Consider the following 17,873-nt stretch of genomic DNA (forward strand, 5'->3'; position numbering starts at 1 on the left):
TCAGTCTGTACAAATATCAACACATTTTTGCCAAGGAATACCTACTTTTTACAGATGAAAGTCAGTCATATTGAAAATGTTGTGTACTGGAATATTTGATTCAAGTGGTTTGCAAAATAAAAACTCTTCTCTTAATTATTCATGATAGCCAAAATGTACAAAAGTGAGGATCTAAGCCTTGTTTGTGCCATCTGTAATCTCGGGTACTTGAAGAGTGATATAAGTGCACTCTTACATTTGTAATAACAATGTTTCTTTGGTATTGGAAGACGTGTTTGGCAGTAAGAGAGGTTTGCCAGTTGTGTGAGGTTTTCCTTCCTTTGCAATTCTAAGACTAGCCAGGTATGAGGCTTTTATCAAGTTCATATCAGTGTTAACAAAATTTGCCATTCATACAGATTCATTTTTACAAAACGTAAATTTCCTTTAAAAAATCTATAGGTTTACCAATTAACTCAGTGTGCTTAGAACTTGAATGACATTTTAACAAAAAAAAAAAAAAAAAAAAAAGGCTTCGTGCTTTGATTTGAAAGCATTTCTAAGCTTGCAATGCATTGATGAAGTCGATTATCACTGGTTTCTGTGCCAGCCTTTACTGCAAAAGGCAAATTGTGAGTAACTTTTTACATAAATGTCTTTCCACAGAACATCAAGCATGGGCAAACAATATTGTTTGCAGATAACTCAAATGTTCTAATCAGTGACAAATCACCAGATGCACTGAAAGAAAAAGCCGAACAAACACTAAACATTGTACGTGTGTGGGCATCCAATAATAAACTAACACTAAATTTAAAAAAAAAGAAATGCTGTTAACTTCTGTGTCTGCAAAAAACCACACTATAACAACTTTAAGTTAAACGATGAAACTATAGGATGTGTAGATTACACAAAATTTCTTGGTATGCATGTTGACAGTCAGTTAGAGTGCGAAGAACATATTAAAATACTTACTCTGCAGTTAGAATTCTAAGAACATAGCATACTGTAGCGATTCTGTTAGTGTGATACTACATGTGTCGGACCTGTATATTTTTCTTATATCCACTCTGTTATTACCTATGGAATAATATTTTGGGGATTCAATGGTAAAAATATTCAAATAGTTTTCAAATTACAGAAAAGAGCAATTCGTATAATAACCAGGAGTGGCAGTGGGGCTCACTGCCTTGAACATTTCCAAAAGCTGGAAATCCTAACTGTCCCCTGTGAATACATTTTTCAAAGTATTATGTATGCAAAAAAAAAAAAAAAATTTGACTGCTATGTTAAAAATTCTGTAGTACACAGCTATGGAACTAGAAACCAATACAATCTGCATCTAGAGAGGGAAAAATAAAGTTAAAACTCAGCAGAGCTTGTTGTACAATGACGTTAAATTATATAATAAATTACCCCAAAATATAAAAGATATTGACACAGTTGGAAAGTTCAAAACAAAACAAAAAAATTTTTATTAAATAAAAGTTATTATGCAGTAACAGACTATCTGAATTAAAACATGAAGCATAATTAAAGGAGCCTGCATTGTAATACTTGAGGAAATAATTATAATATGAAATCCAGAATTGTACAGTACTATAAGAAAATTACATAAGGATATAAAACTAATGTAAGATACTTTAAAAATGTGTGCAAATATTAATTTTATGTGTATAAATTGTAGGTATATTGTGTTGTATATGATTTTGCTTACGAAATCCACACAATGTAAATTGTTACATAGATTAATAAAGAAATCAGTCAATCAATCCTTGCAATTAGGTGTCGGTTTAAGTTTTTTAACTGCATACTTGGAGGTAGGAGGAGCTTGTTTCGTTAAATATCACTTCATGGTTAACTTAAAACACAATGACGTATGTCACACAATCACAGTTACAGTGGTCAAGAATCAGTTCATTGTAACACTCCAGTTCCAGACACAAACTTACTTCACATCACAATGTCATTTAACGTAACGTCCAGCAATGTGACACTAACAACAATTAACCGTTCACTGTGTAATGCCTACTGCAGCACGACACATTAGTGCACTGTGTAAGTTCGCAGAAGTCGCAAAACGGCATGAAAACTTTTGTATAACCACTAACAAGGCCCAATCAGAGTATCGCCAATGTCAAAACAAGCTGAATCACTCCTGGTCAAGACAGCAATGATTAATGAAGGAAGTGGTGGTAAGCATACAGTCTGATCTTTGTGTGTCCTTCATACACTCTGAAACAAACATTATTTGGTAAATCCATTTTCTTTAATATTATCTAGATTCTAGTTTTATCAATCAGTTTTCTCATTGTTGTTTTTCTTTAAAAATAAAGTAACATAATAGTATAATTTTACTTACATAAGAAGCAGTCAAATGAAAATGGACATGTGGAAAAGAAGTGAGTAAACTTTATTATTTCAGAAGTAATCGCTACAATTCTTAATACATTTGCCCTATGGGTCAATCCATACCAAGTGGTCCAAGGAAAAAATAATTGGTTGCTTGACCATCTCAGAAAAATTTTATATTTGCTGGGTGAATTCCCCAATATTTGGTAGTCACAAAAATATTTTTTTTAAAAAAATTATTGTATATTATTTTGAAATGGCAGCCATATTTGTTCCAGGCGGCATGCGTTTTTTTTTTTTTTTTTCGTATTTGCAAGCATCTACATTTTTTACAGTTATTCAGTAGTGGATTGCCCTAAGCCTTTCAGATAAAATGCATTCAGTTCAACACACTCTGGGCTACAAATTAACATCATTATCACTTAGCTGAATGTATTCTTTAATATATTTTACTAGTTCAAAGTTATCATCCACAAATTAAAAAAAATACCTCAATTTTTGAGCAATAGTTTTCCAAAGAAAGATTAAATTCTCAGCTTTAATATTTATTCTGCTATTACACTGTATAGTATAGTTACTTTTTATAGAATATCAATGGTCAGCAGCTTACATTGTAAAAAATGCACTATTTTAAAAAATTGATTTTTTAAAATTTTTCCATTTTGTCGTTAGCAATATCTTTGTTGCGCAACCAGATAAAAATCTTAAAATTTCACAGTTAATAGACCTGTATGATATCAAACTTCATTATTAATTTCAAGGTTTGCTTTTTGTCTTTCAAAAATTTTCTTTTAGCTTTTGCAGTAAAATGATGCATTTTCAGATTTTAAAGGTTAGCCACCAACACTCCAAAAAACTCTTCTCGTGATTTTATGACTGTCACCATTTCAGTTCTGTCTTGTGTCATCCATTGTTTGTATTTTGTATTGTCAGGCATTAAATCGTCTTCTTCGGATTCTTCAAACATGTCAAGTAAGGCTTGTTTGCCTGGACAGTCTTTACATTTTCCCTTGATCATACAATTGTAACTGTCAGTAATGCATACCATAACTTCCAAAAGGTCTTTATAGTCGATTGGCCCCATCTATCATCAACTTTACATGATGATGGAGCGCGCGCACGCGCACACACACACACACACACACACACACACACACACACACACACACATTATGGGTGCCAGATGCCCCTGCAACAATACACCATCTTGGTCCCAACTCGCAAAACTTTTATCTTCCAACTTTAATGTCAGGATTTACTTTTTTAAATTCAGTGAATAGTTCATTTAAATTACAGAATATTAACCTTTTTTTGCCAGACATCAAATGGCTGTTATTGTCATCATCATAATACTTAATAACTTTATTGATTGTGTATCATCTACCAAATTATATGCACGTTTCTTTTGTAATGCTGGTAAAATTCCCTGTTTTTTTACTAATTGCCTTGTCAATTTAACAAGACATTCTGACACATTAAATTCATCACTAACTTTTGCTCGACTCTAAGAATTCAGCAGTAAACTGATAATCTTTATTTTATCCTCTTTGTCTGAAGTACTGCATTTAGTTTTTAGTTTTTCTATCAAATCATCATATTCGGTTGGTGAAGTTTTAGAACTTCCATCTGTTTTAGTACAAATTGTATTTTGAAATGAAACTTCCAAATTCTTTTTGGCTGTAGCTGCCACTTTCTCAGTTTTTGTATTCAAGGCACTTGGTCTTTCATCTTGACTTAGTTTTCTAATTTTACTAGCAGGCGATATACCCAGGATTGCACAAGCGGTATCTACTTTTTTAATGGTTGCTGATAAGTCACAAAATTCTGTATCTGAGGTTTCACTATCCTTTCTCTTTTGAATTACAAATATCTTAGAATTACATGTTGGACACAATAATTTTCCTGGTATGAGATTGACAAAAGAGCTTTTATTTTTAGAATAATGATCAAATGTTATTTCTCGCAGACCGTTTGTTATAAGTTTCTTATGTTTCTCAAAAGGGTCCATGCAAGACAGACCAAAAAGGTTATGAAATTTTTTTAAGTATTTCATTTCATGGTACTTGCATGTTGATTTGCCCTCTGGGCCGACTCGTAAGTAAAACAACACTTTCTCTTCTTCACTGTAATCTTCGATTAAAGTAATGTCTTTAGGATACACTACATACACACTTTTATGACATGCTTCATTAATAATAACACCAACAGAACACTGACACTCCATCTTTCAACTGCACACTTCAAGAACTTTTAGCTAAATTAGTGTGAGTATACAATTGTTGGTGTAAGGGGGAAGACAACAGTCAGACTTGTATAGGCTTGCAGATGCAATTGTTAGCCTGCTGAAACAATTACCACAGCATTATTTTGGCAAATAATCATTAGCTAGTGTAATGTGGTGTGTTACATTATGCAATTGGTATACTTTATTTGATTAGCCTACCAGATATTGCAGATGTTAAAAAAAGTATTTTCGACTCATGTTTGTAATCCTTTTTCCATAACTTACAATTGAATCTCAAAGCTGAAATTTATACTGAAGTTTGATATCATAAAGGTCTATTAACTGTGAAATTTTAAGATTTTTATCTGGTCCCCCAACAAAGATATTGCAGGCCACAAAATGGAAAAATAAAAATAAAATCAATTTTTTAAAATAGCGTATTTTTTAGGTGTAAGCTGCTGACCATTGATATTCTATAAAAAGTAACTATACTATACAGTGTAATAGCAGAATAAATATTAAAGTTGAGAATTTAATCTTTCTTTGGGAAACTACTGTTCAAAAAATTGAGTTTTTTTTTTTTTTAATTTGTGGCTGATAACTTTGAACTGTCAAAAATATGTTCAGCTAAGTTATAATGATGTTAATTTGTAGCCCAGAGTGTGTTGAACTGAATGCATTTGATCTGAAAGGCTTAGGACAATCCACTACTGAATAACTGTAAGAAATGTAGATGCTTGAAAATACGAAAAAAATGCATGCGGCCTAGAACAAATATGGCCGTCATTTCAAAATAATAAACAATAAATTTTTTAAAAAAATATTTTTGTGACTACTAAACATTGGGGGAATTCACCCAGCAAATACAAAATTTTTCTTAGATGGTCAAGCAACCAGTGCTGGACCACTTGGTATGGATTGACCCCTATTGTCAGACAAGATGTTGAATGCCTTCACGGAAAAATGTTTGTGGTTGCCCCTGGAACTACGATTGTATCCATATGTATAACTCTTCATTTGAAGCAAATGGACAGCCGTGAATGTTTATCTTCAGAGCTCCAAAAATATGGAAATCGCATGAGGAGGAATCAGGATTGCATGAAAGTCATTTCAGGTCTTCTCAGCGAAACTTGGGCAGCGTAACCAAAACCACCCTGACAACATGTGGGTGGGCATTTTGGTGACAGGTTGTGTTGACTACCCTTAAAGTGTTTCTGTGGGAAGCCCTTACACCTCCTTCATACAGTCCCAATCTCTCCCCATGCAATTTTCATGTTTTGGAGCCCCGAAGAAAGACATTTGTGGTGGTTCATTTGCTTTGGACAAAGAGGTGCACACTTGGGTACAATCATGGAAGCATAGGCAACTGCAAACATTTTTCCATGAAGGCAGTTCACCATCTTGTTTCACAGTATTAATAGTCAGGGTGATTACTTTTGAAATAATAAACAGTTTACTTACTTTTTTTTCATCTTTCTCATTTTCATTTGATTTCCTCTTATATCAGTATATGTTTTGTTTACTTGTATGTGTACCACCTAAAATGTCCTCGTGTACCACAGTCTATGAAGTCCTGATTTAAGCTGACCAGATTAGGACCTTAACATCCTCTCTTCCGTCGGACCAGCAATAACATGCACCAACACATACAATAATAATAATAATTGGCATTAACAGTATTGTAACGTAGATGAATGATGAACAGTAACTTCATTTAACAAAGGTTTATTCAGCACTTGCACATACAAGAGAGCGGAGCGAACTGCCTCCGGCCAGAACACGTACAGTGTATATGGAGCTACAGGACATTCCAGTACAATGATTCTTGACATTTGTGGATACTTTTAGAATGAACTCGAACTGAATATAGAAATTAAAATTGTACAGTCCAAGTGAGTTATGAACTTGTGACCCTCCATGCAACAGTTCAGTATCATCACCACTACACCTCGGTTCCACTCAGCTTCTTCTGCAACAGTATTATTATTATTATTATTATTATTGTGGCATTAAGAGTAAGAATAATACTGATTACTTCAGCACATTTGAAGCCGTGTTTAGTATTATCATAAACAGAAGGGGTAGTGAAAGAGAAGAAGACTGAAAATTACATGACAATAGCTGTTACAAGGTAAAGTCTTTCAATAGAGGAATGTTTTACAAGGGAAGGGAAGAGAAGAGAAGAGTGAGTTGGGGACAAGTATGTGGGAGAAATGATATGACAGAAGGTGGTCTATTAGAGTCTTTTGAAGTGTGAAAGGAATTTAATTTTTCTGATATTTTGTGACAGATCATTCCTAAGATGGGTTCCTGATACAAAAAATAATTTTGGGAAGATGGCTGTATTACGTAGTGGTATAGAGTGCATTTTACTTCGTTAAGAATTTTTATCATCATTGTAAATTTCTTTCACTCCACAATATTTCAACTGGACACTTGGCAGTCATCTTTCAGGTGAACCATCGTAGACTGACAAAGGCGTTCTCTGCTGTACCTTTTATAGCACCCTGATAATATTGCTGTGCATGTGTCAGAGTCACGGTGACTGGACAACCACACAGTGCCCTCGTCGGTGGAACTGCAAGGATCAGCTGTCTTCAGCGTTGCCACTTGCCACAGTCAGCGGAGTATTCTGATGTTTTTGTCTGGAGCAAATCTTGGAGATGACAGGATTCCACGCATTATCCAGCTGGTAGCCATTGTCACAGTTCATTAGATTTTCCGTGATACATATTTCAATGGATTTTTTTATAATGGAGTTCCAAAAAGCCATTCCTGCAGGCAAAATTAATGTTTTGTCATACTCCCTTCATTGGAAATAATTCCTTCAAAATAGTAAGAATCCTTAGTAATTTTCAGGTGAAAGTGATTTTCCGCCCACCATCTAAGATTTCGGACCTGCTGGGATCAGTGAAGGATAACTTGATATTGGAGAAGGCAGAAATTTACAAAATACTTTGCCATTGTGGTACGGCCTATATAGGACAAAAAACACACACAATGGAAGAATGTTGCACAGAACATTAATGCTGCACTCGTCTTGTGCAACACAGGAAGTCAGGAGTTGGGGAACATTGTATCTATTGACATTCAATGAAGTACGACAAAACATTAATTTTGGCCACAGCAACATCTTTTTGGGACTCCATTATAAAAGAATCTGTCGAAATATGCATCGTGGAAAATCTAGTGAACCACGGAAATGGCTACCCACTGGATAATGCATGGAATTCTGACATTTCCAAGATTTTCTTCAGACAAAGACGCCAGAAAACTTCACCGACTGCAGCGATTGGCAATGCCGGATATAGCTGATCCTTGCAGTTCCACCAGCGAGAGCACTGCCGCCAGGTGGTGCGTAGTCCTTGTGTCACCATGACTGTGATGCACGCGTGGCAATACCATCATTGCGCCAGATAAGGTGGAGCGGAGAATGTCCTCATCCGTCTACAATGGCTCAGCTGAAGATGACTGGCAGGTCAATATCATGGAGTGAAGTTTGTAATGACCAGTTGCAATCCTGAAATCTCTTCAAATGAGATGAAATGCAGTGATTGAGAAGACAGTAAGGAAACACAGGTTACGATAGTCTCTGAGCTTATCTGTATGTAGTCATGATAGTTGTTTGCAGGCAGGAGTGATATGGATACAGCCACAACCCCTCCAAAATTGCTGTCCATTCCTTTTTCTTTATAGCTTCTTAAGTAAGAACAAGTATTGATTGTTAAGAGTTTGTGATTTTATTTGTTTATTGATTGATGGTCAATTTTATCTACACATACAGATGACCTTCCTTTCATGGTATAAATTTTATTGTTTTTGCAGTGTATTTCACCGACAGCAGTATCAGCTTCAGTTACGTAAAAGAGCTCGTGAAGTATTAGAACAAGTAGAGGAAGATCTTAAAATGTTGGAAAGGATCATTGCACTAGAACAAGAAGAGGCAGAGGAAGAAAAGATCCAAAGAGCAGCGTTAAAATTACAGATGCTGAGAACACAACATCAGTTAAAAATGCAACGGGAAGAAGAGAAGAAAAGAATTGCAGACATGGAGTTAATGTTTGAGTAAGTCTCAGTGTGTAGAAAAACTATTACTAACTAATTGTACTCGTAGCTCTTTTGTATTAAAATGTAGTTGTAAGTCTTTCACGTGGAACTGCATATGGTAGTCTGCACTACACTACATGACACTTGTCAATGACAGTTTGAAGCATGGTAATTGTCCTTCATGTATGACCTATAGTTTTATGATAGGTATTTTAGTAATTGGAGGATTTCAGATTACAATTTTCTGTTAAGTTTTTTAACATTCATGTGCAGTTAGAAAAACCTGATGTTTCTATTCTCCCTACATTGAGCTGTAATAATAGTGTATGAAATGACACAGAAATTCAGACTCATAGGGTGAGGATTTTTCATTGGAGATAGGTTTTGCAATTTGGGAGAGGTTAGTAGGAATGGTTGACCAGTCCAAGAATATGAAAAACGTCCTGGGAAGTTTTGTGGATAAGGAAAATAAATGAAAACAAAATTAGTACTGACTTATCGTACCTTGAATGCTTGGTGCTCAACAACTCCCGGATATTTGTTTAAAGACATCAAAGACATTGCTTAAACCAGTTTTCGGGTTTATAATCCGTCATCAGTGGCATCCTGATGCTAGGGAACAAACAACTGTATGTGCATCAGTTTCTGCAAAATGATAACTGTACATGTGGAGGAGTAATCTAAGTCTACTTACATTTTGCATGTCACAGACATATATAAACGTCATCTTAGAAATAACAAAAGGACTCCTTGACCTGTCAGTTCCACATTTACTCTATATGACAGTTTGTCAAACATTATGAAGAATTGTCACTGGCCAATATTTAACAGCAGTAACATACATGACAAACTGTGTACTGTGTTGCAGGACATATTTCATATCCTGTTGTATTAACTGACAAGCATGTCATTGCTAACATTGCTATAGAAGTGCACGTGTAAGTAGACATATTACTGCTATATATGTACAGTTATCATTTTGTAGAAATTGATGCACGTATAGTTTTGTTCCTCTGTATCAGATGCTACTGATGGTGTGTTATAAACCTGAAAACCGGTTTTGGCAAATAAGACATTTTTGGAGCAGCTCATGGTGTATAGAAGGTGTTGTTGTTGTTGTGGTCTTCAGTCCCGAGACTGGTTTGATGCAGCTCTCCGTGCTACTCTATCCTGTGCAAGCTTCTTCATCTCCCAGTACCTACTGCAACCTACATCCTTCTGAATCTGCTTAATGTATTCATCTCTTGGTCTCGCCCTACAATTTTTACCCTCCACTCTGCCCTCCAATACTAAATTGGTGATCCCTTGATGCCTCAGAACATGTCCTACCAACCGGTCCCTTCTTCTTGTCAAATTGTGCCACAAACTCCTCTTCTCCCCAATTCTATTCAATACCTCCTCATTAGTTATGTGATCTACCCATCTAATCTTCAGCATTCTTCTGTAGCACCACATTTCAAAAGCTTCTATTCTCTTCTTGTCCAAACTATTTACCGTCCATGTTTCACTTCCATACATGGCTACACTGCATACAAATACTTTCAGAAATGACTTCCTGACACTTAAATCTATACTCGATGTTAACATCGCACTATCTATATAGCACTACATATATAGCACATCGCATCGCGATAGTGCGATGTTAACATAGAAGATATATTTTAATAAAGTGAGTACTGACTTATCATCGTAAAATCCTTTACTGCATGCATTCACTACGTTGTTCCAATCACGATTTGAAAGCCTCTGTAGAATTTGTTTACACCTGTAAGATAACAGAAAAAGAAGAGTGAAGAGCTGCATTAGGAAACACTGAAGAGTGCTTAGATAATGTGTTTTGTTAAGAGGAAAGCAGTTCAAATGATGAAATTATAAAATACGTGAGAAGTCGGGCTTTCTCGGTGAATTTCATTGATTCAGTCTTCTCAAGTTATCAGACAGGTCATATTGTTGTGTGGTTGCAACATTGATAACTTGGGAAGACTTCTTGAATTCTCTAATGATCTCAAAGAAATTTGGGGTGGCTAATACATACAGTCAAGAAGGCACATTTCTCAGTATTGACAAAATAAAAACAGATAACTGTGTTTCTTGGCTTTTGAACCCACAGTTTTTTTTCTCAAGGAGCACAGCATTTAGTTAATGGATCTTTTACAGGAGAGGGTGAAGGGATGGGTCGCAGATCATTTACAACTGAGGCTGAGAGGGACCCTCCTTTTATGAGGAGGTAAAGCAGCAAAGATGGATGGAAAGCTGTTGGAGAGAGTAGGAGATGGTGCGTTAGTAATCACTTGACTGGCTTTGGTTCAGAAATAGCTGAAGAGTGTATAAAGTGAGATGTAAAGCATGATTAGAAACACAAAATAAAATGCAAATTGAAGGAACAATGACGGAGAGTGTGTGTGTGTGTGTGTGTGTGTGTGTGTGTGTGTGTGTGTGTGTGTGTGTGTGTGTGTGCGCGTGCGCGCGCGCCCAGACCCAGTCTCTCCCAAGCGCGCGTGTATACCTGTCCCTTTTTCCCTCTAAGGTAAGTCTTTCCCCTCCTGGGATTTGAATGACTCCTTACCCTCTCCCTTAAAACCCACACCTTTTCGTCTTTCCCTCTCCTTTCCTCTTTCCCGATGAAGCAACCTTTGGTTGCGAAAGCTTGAATTTTGTGTGTGTTTGTGTTTGTTAGTGTCTCTATCAACATACCAACGCTTTCGTTTGGTAAGTTACATCATCTTTGTTTTTAGATATATTTTTGCCATGTGGAATGTTTCCCTCTATTATATTCATATCATTAATTTGAACCCAACAATTATGTTTGTTATTGTCACTGTTGCATTTCGAAATCTTTTCTGTCATCTTATTTTCTCTTTTTGTTTGTGCAAGTAGTTTCACTTTGTATTCACCTTCTCCTTTTTAGCATAATCTACCATACAATTTTATCCTGCCTATATATACTCAATAATACATAACCCACTTCCAAACCATAATCAATAAAATTTTTTCCCCGCTTTCAACAGTACCGCTGCTATAAAATCTGCCGTTCCTAGCTCAGAAACAGTTCCTTCCACCTATTAAACAACAATTTTGGCTAGTTCTAACAACTTTCACTTTATTTCCATTTCCGTTTTTCCCACATCACTGATCTTCCCACAGGTTTTAACGTCATTATTTCTTCGTCAGACAGTTGTTAGCTTCATTTTCATAATCTGCCACCACAAAACCACTCCTTTTAATACATTTACATGCAGTTTTTTCGAAATTTTCCCGAATTTCTCCACCCTTTAACGTGTTTTGGAGGCAACACAACCACCTTACCTTTGTGCACATCATTGTTTACCAACCCAAGTTCACCACAGGATCAACATAGCTCAGCTCCAACCAACACTTTTTCAACGTTTTTCACACCAGATCTCCAGTTGCTTTCTAGTTCACCTTTATCTCTCCCCATATATTTTTATTTTCATTTTCATTTCAGCCTCATGTTACACTTTCCACCTTCTAATACCATGTCACCCTCACAACATCCCCACAATGACCCCATTAAGTTTTATTTACATTCCCTCTGTAAACATGCCTTCGCCCTAGCCAGATTCCACTCCCGTATTTTATTTACTCAAGCTTGTCTGACATTTGGCATTACCCCCAAAGGCCTCACACTTAAAGTTCCCATCTCTGGCTGTAACCCTTTTTTCCATCAGTCCCTATACCAGTTTCAAACTGAACAATCCATAGCCCTCACCCACCTAATCCTTCACCTACACATCAACTCAGCCAATGAACACACCCATCAACTGCTATCCTTAATAAAAGTCCTCAATCTTTCCTCTCCCACATTCACACCGGCTGTTCATAGCATCCTCCTACAGGCCAACCGCAAATTGGAACAGCATTCCACCCTCCACCTCAAAAAACTATCCAATCTCCTGGTTTCCCACCTCTGGAAACGCAACTCACTCACCCTCCACAACCTTTCCAGCAAACCTCAACTTCCTCTCATTGCACACAGACCCAGTCTCTCCCATCTACTCAATCTCCCACTTTCAGCTCCACTCCCCCAAAAACCTCAAAATTCTAATCAACACAATCTGGAACCACAACACCCTAATTCAGTAGTTAACCTTTCCTCCAAACCTCTCTCCCAATCCGAAACCTCTGTCTTATCCAAAGGCCTCACCTTCAGCCCTACTCCCAGATTTAACCAAACAGTCCTCATCAAAGCTTTACTGTCCTACACTCGTACTCTCTGCTGGAAATATCACTTTGCCACGAAGAAAAATAATCGTAATCCTACTTCTAATGATCCAACTCCCCAAGACACTATCCAAATTGAACCCTGCCTGGAACAGTTCTGTCCTCCGTCACAGCGGGACCCACCTCCTCTTCCTCAAAATCACCCTCTCCAAACCTTCCAGGAATTTCTCACTTCCAGCCTTGCCTCTCAATCCTTCTTGAAAAACCTTAATCCTACTCCCAACATCACCACAGCTGAAGCCCAGGCTATCCGTGATCTGAAGGCTGACCGATCCATTGTCATTCTTCCGGCGGACAAGGGTTCCACGACCGTGGTACTTGATCGTTGGGAGTGTGTGGCTGCGGGACTGCATCAGCTTTCAGACAACACTACATACAAAGTTTGCCAAGGTAATCCCATTCCTGATGTCCAGGCGGAGCTTCAAGGAATCCTCAGAACCTTAGGCCCCCTACAACACCTTTCACCTGACTCCATCAACCTCCTGACCCCACCGACAACCCGCACCCCTACCTTCTACCTACTTCCTAAAATTCACAAACCTAATCATCCCGGCCGCCCCATTGTAGCTGGTTACCAAGCCCCCACAGAACGTATCTCTGCCTACGTAGATCAACACCTTCAACCCATTATATGCAGTCTCCCATCCTTCATCAAAGACACCAACCACTTTCTCCAACGCCTGGAATCCCTACCCAGTCTGTTACCCCCGGAAACCATCCTTGTAACCATTGATGCCACTTCCTTATACACAAATATTCCGCATGTCCAGGGCCTCGCTGCGATGGAGCACTTCCTTTCACGCCGATCACCTGCCACCCAACCTAAAACCTCTTTCCTCATCACCTTAGCCAGCTTTATCCTGACTCACAACTTCTTCACTTTCGAAGGCCAGACATACCAACAATTAAAGGGAACAGCCATGGGTACCAGGATGGCCCCCTCGTACACCAACCTATTTTTGGGTCACTTAGAGGAAGCCTTCTTAGTTACCCAGGCCTGCAAACCCAAAGTTTGGTACAGATTTATTGATGACATCTTCATGATCTGGACTCACAGTGAAGAAGAACTCCAGAATTTCCTCTCCAACCTCAACTCCTTTGGTTCCATCAGATTCACCTGGTCCTACTCCAAATGCCATGCCACTTTCCTTGACGTTGACCTCCATCTGTCCAATGGCCAGCTTCACACATCCGTCCACATCAAACCCATCAACAAGCAACAGTACCTCCATTATGACAGCTGCCACCCATTCCATATCAAACGGTCCCTTCCCTACAGCCTAGGTATCGTGGCAAACGAATCTGCTCCAGTCCTGAATCCCTGAACCATTACACCAACAACCTGAAAACAGATTTCGCATCCCGCAACTACCCTCCAGACCTGGTACAGAAGCAAATAACCAGAGCCACTTCCTCATCCCCTCAAACCCAGAACCTCCCACAGAAGAACCCCAAAAGTGCCGCGCTTGTGACAGGATACTTTCAGGACCTGGATCAGACTCTGAATGTGGCTCTCCAGCAGGGATACGACTTCCTCAAATCCTGCCCTGAAATGAGATCCATCCGTCATGAAATCCTCCTCACTCCTCCAAGAGTGTCTTTCCGCCATCCACCCAACCTTTGTAACCTCGTGGTTCATCCCTATGAAATCCCTACCCTCTGGCTCCTACCCTTGTAACCGCCCCCAGTGTAAAACCTGTCCCATGCACCCTCCCACCACCACCTACTCCAGTCCTGTAACCCGGAAGGTGTACACGATCAAAGGCAGAGCCACATTGAAAGCACCCACATGATTTACCAACTGACCTGTCTACACTGTGAAGCTTTCTATGTGGGAATGACCAGCATCAAACTGTCCATTCGCATGAACGGACACAGGCAAACAGTGTTTGTTGGTAATAAGGATCACCCTGTGGCTAAACATGCCTCGGTGCACGGCCAGCACATCTTGGCACAGTGTTACACCGTCCGGGTTATCTGGATACTTCCCACTAACACCAACCTATCAGTACTCCGGAGATGGGAACTTGCCCTTCAATATATCCTCTCTTCCCGTTACCCACCTGGCCTCAACCTCCACTAATTTCAAGTTGCCGCTGCTCATACCTCACCTGTCATTCAACAACATCTTTGCCTCTGTACTTCCGCCTTGACTGACATCTCTGCCCAAACTCTTTGCTTTCACATATGTCTGCTTGTGTCTGTATATGTGCAGATGGGTATGTGTGTGTGTGCGAGTGTATACCTGTCCCTTTTTCCTACTCTAACGTACCGTATTTACTCGAATCTAAGCCGCACTTTTTTTCTGGTTTTTGTAATCCAAAAAACCACCTGCGGCTTAGAATCGAGTGCAAAGCAAGCTGAAGTTCTGAAAAATGTTGATAGGTACCGCCACAACTAACTTCTGCCGTCGAATATATGTAGCACTACACAGGCATCCTTTGTAGATACAAAGATAAATACTGGCGCCAAAACCTCTGCGTCAATAAATAAAATTAAAAAAAAAAAAAAAAAAATTGGAAGACGAGCTTTTTTTCTCCGCCCGAGTTTCGACCACTGCATTTTCATACATTATCCAACGAAGTAAATACAAATTCCGTATTGTTCATCTTCGAATTTCAATGTACTACGAAAATCCGACTGGTAATACTGGGATTTTTGTCAATATGGCCAACTTTACGTTCTGAATTTTTTCCTACCTGTGAGAAGAGATGGTTGCCAATAGGAACCTGATGAAATGTGAATCACATGCAGTATTCTCTTCACCATAAGAATAATACAAATATAAACATTTTGCCATGTATTCTTTCGTGTTTGCTTCTATCTCATTTAAATCCTGTCTGCCAAATGAACTACGAAACTAGAGTGAGACAACAGCAAACGCGGCAGAATATACGTATCGTGTCATGTTTATATTCGTATTACTCTTATGCCTAATAGTGATATAGTCAGAAATGAAGCACGGCAACTGACTAGATTTTTAAATCTAAGATGACTAATTTCTGTGCAGAATTTGATGTACTAAAGAAGCGGCCGCAAAGATTTTCAAATGGAGAAAAATTTTCGCCAAACTCTCATTCAGAACATGTTCTATCATACGCAGTCTATTATTTGGTTCTTGTTGATCATTATCAAAGAAAGCAGCAGTGTAAGTAACAACAAATAGCAGTCTCTTGCCATTGTTTCGCTAATGAGACGATTCCTCTCTTTTTTTTAATTGTAGGCGGCAGTAGCGCGCACAAAAGCAAGCCATGCCGCGAGCAGTGACAGGCCGTAAACACGCACTATCAGAATGCGACAAACAAAGCATGACACAGTATAGTAACACATTTTCAGCTTGGAGTGACTGACGTAAACACCTATAACATAGAAAACGGCACTTATCAGATGAAAGCAAAATAAGCAATCGATTCAAACCAGACGAAGCACGTGAAAAAGGAAGGTATCCGTATAAATATGGACGGAGCGCCTGACGCATAGCAATCGCTACCTGGTAAAGCTTAACTGCTAAGCTTTCGACTCGAACCAAACTACTGTAGCTGTATCGTCATTCATTCGACCTAAATTGTGTCTCATATTACAATGGACCTACTTTGTTTCGATTTGGAGGTGCGGCCTAAAACTTCTCTCTCCCCTTGAATTTCGAGTCTCAAATTTCAGGCGCGGCTTAGATTTGGGAATTTTTTTTCCCTTTATTTCGAGTCTCATTTTTCAGGTGCGGCTTAGATTCGAGTGCGGCTTACATTCGAGTAAATACGGTAAGTCTTTCCACTTCCGGGATTGGAATGACTCCTTACCCTCTCCCTTAAAACCTACATCCTTTCGTCTTTCCTTCTCCTTTCCTCTTTCCTGATGAAGCAGTGTGGGTTGCGAAAGCTTGAATTTTGTGTGTGTGTTTGTGTTTTTTAGTGTCTCTATCAACATACCAACGCTTTCGTTTGGTAAGTTACATCTCTTTGTTTTTAGGTATATTTTTCCCATGTGGAATGTTTCCCTCTATTATATAAATACAAAGTTAAGTATTGTCACTTCAATTACTGTAATAAACTCCATTAATATGATTTGCTTGTATGTTGTCTAGCTATCTGAGAAAGCAGCTTCCTAGGCACCCTGTAAGAGACGAGTGGGCATGATCCCACCGAAAGTGTTCACTAATGATGGCATTTGTAGGGGGGGGATTCAAAAAGAAAGAAAAGCATATGGACTAATGGACGAGAAGAGTAAATAAATAAAGTGTGATAAAAACATCATGGAGAAAGGAAAAAATGTGTGTATTGGAAGGGGAGTGGGGGTTAGACTGACAGAGGCGAAGTCTGAGGCAGTTGTGGGGTGAGTGGACATATTATGGAGAAAGTTCCCAAGTCAACAGCTGGGGGGACCTTGGTGCTGGGTAGGAGGAAGGAAGTGGCCTGTGTATTACAGCAGGCATTCAGGCTTTGCTGTAGAATGAGCCCACCAACTCGGTGCTGTTGAGCATACCAAAAGTGAAGTTTGTTTACGTCCATTCATATGTTCTGCCAGTCTGGCAGCAGTCATGTGATTTACAAACTAAGCTGCAATCACTGAGCTGCTTTCTATTTCGGCATGACAACCAACAAGGTGTCCGTTGCCAAGAGGCAGCTGGACCATCCAGTTGCTGAACGTGCTGCCCAACACAATGTGCTTCACTTCAGTGACTGTTTCATGGTTGTGTGAATGTGTGTGTGTTTCCTACTTTAGAAGAATGTCTTTTGGCCAAAAAGTTAAATGTATAACAGTCTTTATGTTGTCCTTGTCTGCGATGCAGAATCTCTTCTATATGGTAACACTCTATCCCTTTGATAATAATGTATTCTCAGCAGCCAGAGACTGCAGTCACATGTGTGCGAGTTTCATTTGTCTGAGTGTATGTGTGTTTACATTCTATCTCCAATGAAGGCCTTGTTGGCCAAAAGCTCATTTTCTGACAGTCTTTTTGTTGTGCCTGTCTGCCACTCAGCATGTCTGCTATATGGTCAGTAGCAACTATCCTTTTCATAATATTGTTACA

The 17,873-nt window shown here is 38.6% G+C and overlaps 1 protein-coding gene across 5 annotated transcripts in view; it reads left to right on the plus strand.

Annotated features, from left to right (window-relative positions):
- LOC126101165 (trichoplein keratin filament-binding protein) overlaps positions 1–17,873 on the plus strand; it is a 796,043-nt gene that overhangs the window by 715,489 nt on the left and 62,681 nt on the right. For all 5 annotated transcript variants that reach the window (XR_007522283.1, XM_049911860.1, XM_049911861.1 and 2 more), the window contains one exon: positions 8,381–8,620. Coding sequence is in view for 4 of the 5 variants with exons in the window: in XM_049911860.1 (XP_049767817.1) it covers positions 8,381–8,620 (240 nt within the window). In the remaining variant the exon portion in view is untranslated. The remainder of the gene's footprint in view (positions 1–8,380; positions 8,621–17,873) is intronic.

Source organism: Schistocerca cancellata, chromosome 9 (assembly GCF_023864275.1).
Source record: "Schistocerca cancellata isolate TAMUIC-IGC-003103 chromosome 9, iqSchCanc2.1, whole genome shotgun sequence".
NCBI lineage: Eukaryota > Metazoa > Arthropoda > Insecta > Orthoptera > Acrididae > Schistocerca > Schistocerca cancellata.